Here is a 6,751-nt window from a genome sequence, read left to right on the forward strand (position 1 = left end):
CCCAAAGGGCAGTAGGGAGGAGGAGGGGGTAAATTAGGTGTATTGGGGGAACGGGGAGGGGGAGTGTACTTTGAGTGCCGTATGCAGTCCCAAACACATACATACAGAAATACACACACAGAAATACAGACACAGATGCGCTCGTGTGTCCACGCACCGGGATTTTCGGGACAGCGGACCTTCGCAGCTCAGACATGTCGTACAACCACCCTTGTACAACCACGCGGCATTCCCTAATTGGCTCATTTGAAAGGGGGTTTCCTCTCCGTCTCTCTGTGTGGCTGGCTGACTGAACTAAAATGTTTCCTCCGTTGGCCAGCAGCAATTGTCATTTTGCAACACGCCATTCAGCCTTCCGGACCCTTCCAATACCAACCCGCCCCAACCCCATCCCCCGCCCCACCCCACCCACCAGCACAACACGTCCATATTGCACACGTTGCCGGTGGTGGCAAAAATCAGCGCACTGGCACGATTGATGAGCGCCCAAACCTGGAACGCGGGGACGCGAATCTTATTCCAAGAGGAATTTCTTCAGGAATTTCAACACATTTCGGTATCGCATTCCGGTTAAAAGGAGGAACATGAAAAAAGTAGGAGCATGGGATGGCGGTGTGGGAAAACCGTTCCCTTGCGGGTTGTGGCTACTGGAGAGCGGCTACTGGAGAGCGAGGCGTTCATTTCTTGGCGCTGGCAAGGGGCTACCACGGGCACTTGGTCTGAGGGAGCGGAAAGATGTGTGGGTGCTCAAGGCTCAAGGGATTACCTCGTCGTACATAAGGAGGAAGGTGGGCGGCCAGCCGTGCTGCATGAGGGCGACCATGTTCCGGGCGAGGAGCTTTATGTCCACCACCCATGGAATGGAGTATGGATCGACCTGCGGGAAGAGAAAGGGAAGACAGTGCTAGTCGACGGGTCTGCGTGGGATCGGAGATGTCGGTATGATAGTGTATGCTTCGCTGACGACTGTGCCTCGAGGTGAGCAAGAGTTCGTTGCGACAGTTAGCCGAGTACCCGGCAACCCGGCGCCGCGGAGATGTTTCCGCCTTTGCATGTGTAATGCCTGAGAAGCCTTTAATGTCTAGTTACGGGTAGGCGTAATACAAACAGGCCCTGGCATAATAAGGGTTGTCACAAAGGTGGCCATGACTGACGTTTTTGCACATGACATAAACAACTCCGGACCTGGAAAACACCCTCGTCATTTAATTGCTGCTTTAGTGCTTTCTCAAACTCCTCAGGCCTCTTTAGTGGCTTGGCTCCCTTGAATTGGCCGCTAACCGCCAGTTCCGGGCAAATGGCGGCCCAATATTCAGGATCCGCGAGATTCGCGATTGTACGAGAGCTTGCAGCTAGTTTTTCATTTGGACAAGGAGCATTTGGATCTGGTAGCTCCGTTCTAGCCTGAAAACGTTGCGGTATCGGCGGCAGGATCATCGTTGCCCTTCACGCTGCTACAGAGGGCTCTAGATTTAGGACCTAAGCCTTTTCTAGGTTGCCGCAGAGCGGCTGATCGAGCTTTCGACATGGCCTTGACATCTCCGACATCACAGCCGCGCGACCATGCCGTACAAATTGACTTTGTTCCCTGTGTAGAATGAACCGATCGAACAGACCGTGTCCGTACCTACACCTCTGTATATGTTTCTCTCTGTCGCGCATATCACATGCGCACCTTGTAAGTTAAGACGTTACGCATGCTACACATGCAGGGCACAAGTTTGCGGGTTACGGACATGTCAGCCATAATACAATCACAAATAAACCCTCACGTGCCCGCACTCTCGCACACCTCTCTCTCTCTCTCTCTCTCTCTCTCTCACACACACACACACACACACACTCACTCTTTTCACACACACCGCTCTACCATGTACGACAGATGGCTCAGTCCGTACATCCGCAGGCTAGGGAGAAATTGCAGCTGCTCGCAGATGCCTTTTGGAAAGCCTGCCTGCCCAACTTCCAGCACAGTCACCCATACATATGCCAACTCTCCGCGACCACACCTGCACGCCACCATGGGATCGTCAACACCACTTCCCACAGCCACTCGCCTCACTTCATGGTGGTACCAGAACAACCAGAACAAGACACAACCGGATGGTGGCGTTGGAAGACACCGATTGGAAGAGTTTTTGTGCACGTAAATAGCGGGGATGCAGCCAGCCATCACATGAATCGTACAGCCAGTCCCGAAATGGCGCGGTCCAGTCCCGGAATGGCGTACCGTTGATCCGTACGTGCTTCCAATCGATGACGGGGCTCCGCGAGCCAGGGGGACCAGTGGTCCCAGTCATAGCCTGCATGCTACGACCCTCGCCCATAATACTTCTGCAAGTATGGACTTCCGCCTGAGGCGGCGTTTACTTGTAGGCATCCATGACAGCTTCCCGCTCGCCATTGGAACCAGAGATCGGAGCCATAAAGATATGATAGAAAGGCGGCAATATAGACAGTTGGAATTCAGTTAGTTCCAGCGAACTTGTCCAACAACCGCGCCAAGCGGAAACGGAAAGACCAGACAGGAAATGTATCCGTTGGGGACAAAATGTAAGAAATAGTATGAAACAACAATCCCTGCTCACTTTTTTGTGCCGCACTCACCAATGCCTGCGAAACATTTTCAATTCTTCTTCTCCCCCTTGGTCATGCTTGCTTGCATGTGGTGCATGGATTGTCGATTTCTTACACTTGTATGGCCCTTCACTATTTGTAGTCCTGCACCGCTTTTGTCCTCTTTCTCCGCTTCCTTTGCTTCACCCTCAGTTGGAGAGAGTGCAGGCGGTGTTCCGCATCATGACATGGAAGAAAGGGGGGAGGAGGGAAAAGAGAGGGAGAGGAGAGAGGGTGAAAGAGGGGACACCGGCTTTCCTTGGTTTCCTGCTTGGGGATTTATACATGCATGCTGAGACGCCCTTTTAAAGAGTCCCCGATGGCAGTGTGGCGCAGGTTTTGCTGAGTGCGGCATAGGTCACGTTTCACAAGTTGTTTACAAGGATTTCCCCGGGGGGTAAGAAAGGAGAATTGATTCTTGCTTTCAAAAGCATCCTAAATAGGTCTCATGTGGCACGGGCTCAACAAGGACTCGGTGGTAGTGGAAGGATTCCATTTAGTTACCTGGCTGCAAACGAATAGGAGAACATCTTGGAACAGCGAGCAGTTGCAGATTAATCCCGATTAAAAAGCATATCGCTCATATCATATATCACAAGAATGCGGGAGAATCTGGCGGCTTCACATAATTTTATGGCGTCAATCGTACGGGCAAGGTCTTTTTGGCGGGTGAAGATGGACCGACTTCACAGCATCACATTTCCTAAGTTGGCACGAACTGAACTTAGGAGCAATTTTACATCAGGCTTGCGGCCATGACTCCTGAAGATTATAATCGGATACAGTCCATCGTTAGCCTGCCTTTCGGCGCTTGTCCATCTGTTACTGCTTTGCGTCGGGACTTCCCAAAGTAAGACGCCTTTAGCATTACGTTGTCTGAGTGGACTATGGTGGTGGATCAAGCATTTCTCGTGAATTTAGGGTCAAAAATGAGACATGGCTGGCAATTTATGGCCAAGAGCAGCAGTACAAAGTCATCAGGAGTCATCACCTTCATAAAGCAAACGTGATCAACTACCTTGCAAGGTCAGTTTCGTCACCACCGCGTCGGACCGAACCGGACCGGACCGCTCTGGGTGGCAGAGTATCGCAACGACGTCAGTCAAAGTTGCTCCATCCATGGGGATAGGGATTACCTAAAACGTTGAAAGAGGCTTAACACATTCGCGCACCATCCCAACTACTACACGCCGTCGTACATCCTGCCAAGCTGTTGTCCCCCCAACCCATCCCACGCAGGTACGCCAACGGCGAGGATGTGCTGCAGCTCAGTGCAGACGTGGACTTCCCGCCCTGTATGCTATTGCGGCGGATGCTGGAGAAGATCATCGATGCGCCCAAGCAGGCACGTCAGGGCCCATCCGCCTCCAAACCTCCACAAAACCTACAAGCCAGAAAATCAAGTACACCCGCACTGCCGTATAATTCCTTTGCAACTGCAACCGCGAGCTAGCCTCGCAAGCGATACCGGCACGCATGTTGGCCACTTTCCCCCTTTGAGTGTACCCCTGTTGCCGTGTTGGCGCGCTCCTCTGCTTACATGCTTACATGCACCTTTCCCCCACGAGCTTTTGCATATACCCCCCAACCTTGGTCAGTTGTTTTCCTTGGCTTTGCATATATTTCCCCTCTCCCACTCGGGCCATCCGCTCGCTGCCCTTATCCTTGAAGGAACAGCCCCCTACAGCCAAGGCTCACCCCTCTGCCTCCCTATCCTTCCGGCTGCCTCCCCTCAGCCAATCATCCCATTACCTCCTCCCCCGGTTTACCCCACATCTGTCCCCTGTCCCCTTCCCCCCCAGGCAGTGAGCGATGCTCTTCGGCACCCCGACCGCTTGGACAGCTCTCTGTGCCCCGGGGTGCCCGCACCGCTCCTGGCCCGACTGCGTGCCGACGTAGTCCGCTGCGCGCATGCCGACTGCTGCTACTCGCCCCTCAGCGACGTGGCCAAGCAGGTAGGGGGGTAGCGGGGGCCCCAGGCGTGGGCTGCGGGGCGCTGGATGATGACCGTGTCACCAGCGTGCATGTATGCGTGTGTGTGCACGCATGCATGCATGTATGTATGTACGTATATGTATTTTGAAGACCGAGCTGGCGTGGATTTGATTCTCCTGGTGCGATTATGGAGTGGAATGTAGCGTGTGCTGGCTTTGGCGCACATGGCATAGGCGTCGGTTGCATCATGGGAAGGTGGTCCAGGAGGGGCCTCCACTGACTCCTACGGGATTCTACGGCGCCCTCCCGCCCACCTTTCAGGTGACGGGGTTGGAGTATGAGCTGTACCTGCAGCAGCGCCTGGCTGAGGCGGGGCTGGCCTTCTGGAGCGAGGGGGAGCTGCGGCAGCTGGGCTTCCACAAGACGCCGGACTGCAAACTCAAGGTGCGACACAGGGCGGCATGTTGGTGGGTGCGGAGAGCATCTGCGCTGTGTTAAACTGTGCTAAGAGAGGTGCTGTCATCTCCCATTTCCTTCGCCACGCTTGCGGTGGGAGCCCCTGCATCCGTGTCCTCGCGCTACAACACTTACTCACGCCAGCGTTCGTATTTATGTATGTATATATGCATTATGCATGCATGTTTGTATGCAAAAGGGGGTTCATAAGCCGGGGGCAGTGGTTGGTGCCGTTTCGTTTCCGCTAGCTTCTGGTCCTGCTCAGCTTCTGTGAATCTCCTCCAAAACCCCTTCCCGCCCCGTCACCACTTGCCGTCCTTTCCCTCCATCGCACTGCCGTTCCATCCCATCCCCCTCCGTGGCATATCCCGGCATGGCGGTATCCATTCCTTCTGGCACAGGTTTTTTATCCTACGATGTGCTGTGTGCCGCTTCCTTCAACCCTACTCCTAATAACAATGCTCCCTAGAGCCCTAACACCCCCTCATGCTCCGTAACACCCCCCAACACCCCCTAACGCCCTCCGCAGGTCCCCGTGGCGGTCCGCTCCCGGTCTGGCAGCGAGCACCTTGTGTGCTGGGTGGACAGCAAGGCCACATTCGGGGATCACCGCACCCACATAAAGCAGGTGGAGGAGCAGTACTGCACGTACGTCAACAGGTAAGGGGGCCTGGCTTTGGGTGAACTCCCCACTTCATTAGGTGCCAGGAACGGTGTGGTGTTTGGCCTTGTGTCGGTTGTTGGCGCCGGAGTTGTTGGGTGGCCTGGGGAGCGGCCGGGCGGCAGGGCGTATTGGACGTGTTGACGGGTTAACAACAACGAGTCCACGAGTGTGATCTACTACCAGGAGCATGGGTAACGAGCTCGTCGGGTCTTCGACACACGGAAATGGAGGAGGAAACTGGCTCGTCCGGGGGAGGTGGGATGGACATGGGACATTTGTTTATGATCTTGTGTTGGTATTGTGGAAACGCAAAGGCGAGTTTAGATTTAGGTTTCCTCGGAAGGGGTGTGTAGAGCACTTTTCGTCCCTGTGTGACGGTGGAGGGGGAGGCATTAGATGTGTCGGTTATGGGAATGTGTGCCGCGTACAAACCACCGGAGCGTTATTGAAACCTGGAAGGTAATGTATAATCTTTGTGAAACATCTAACGAGTGAAACATTCAACAGCTTTATCAACGTTGCTGCTATGGGAAGTGCCTTAATTCCCTTAAATACATCTTCAGGAGCGATCAGTAATGCATGGGTGAATGTTCCGAAATGTCGGGAAGTTTCGATCCGGAAAAATTGACCCAACTGGAAGCCAAGCCCGGCACCACCATTGCGTTTCGGACGGATTCCAGTGACCTCTAGTTGTGTGAGTGCCAGTGTTATCCTCTGCCCCTGGCGGTCTTGGTTTGGTTTGCAGGTACGGCCCTGGTATGGTGATTTACTGGTTTGGCTTTGTGGAGGACCTCAACACTGATCCGCATGTGCTGCTGTGCGATGATTTCCCGGACACCGCCAGCATCATTAAGATCGCCGACTCGGTGCCAATACAGCTGCAGCAGCAGCAGGCAGCCAACCACCAGCAGCAGACTGGTGGCTGCGGGCATGGTGTTGTTGATGGTGGTGGTGGTGGTGGTGGCGCTTTGGCAAACGTGGCGGCGAATGGTGGGGACACCACCAGCAGCAACTGTACTATTAAGCCTCTTGATAATTTCGGGGGTTGCATGGAAGGCGCCACCGATGTCACTGCAGTGG

General features: G+C 54.2%; 1 protein-coding gene across 1 annotated transcript; it reads left to right on the forward strand.

Moving 5' to 3' along the window:
• Nucleotides 1-4,511: 4,511 nt before the first annotated feature.
• VOLCADRAFT_46728 (uncharacterized protein) lies at nt 4,512-6,504 on the forward strand (the record flags this gene model as incomplete). The annotated part of the gene is made up of 4 exons (XM_002954012.1): nt 4,512-4,571; nt 4,873-4,995; nt 5,537-5,667; nt 6,417-6,504. Coding segments are annotated over 4 exons (402 nt in total), but the record flags the coding sequence as incomplete, so codon positions are not given.
• Nucleotides 6,505-6,751: the final 247 nt, after the last annotated feature.

The sequence above is a fragment of the Volvox carteri genome, assembly GCF_000143455.1.
Source record: "Volvox carteri f. nagariensis unplaced genomic scaffold VOLCAscaffold_40, whole genome shotgun sequence".
NCBI lineage: Eukaryota > Viridiplantae > Chlorophyta > Chlorophyceae > Chlamydomonadales > Volvocaceae > Volvox > Volvox carteri.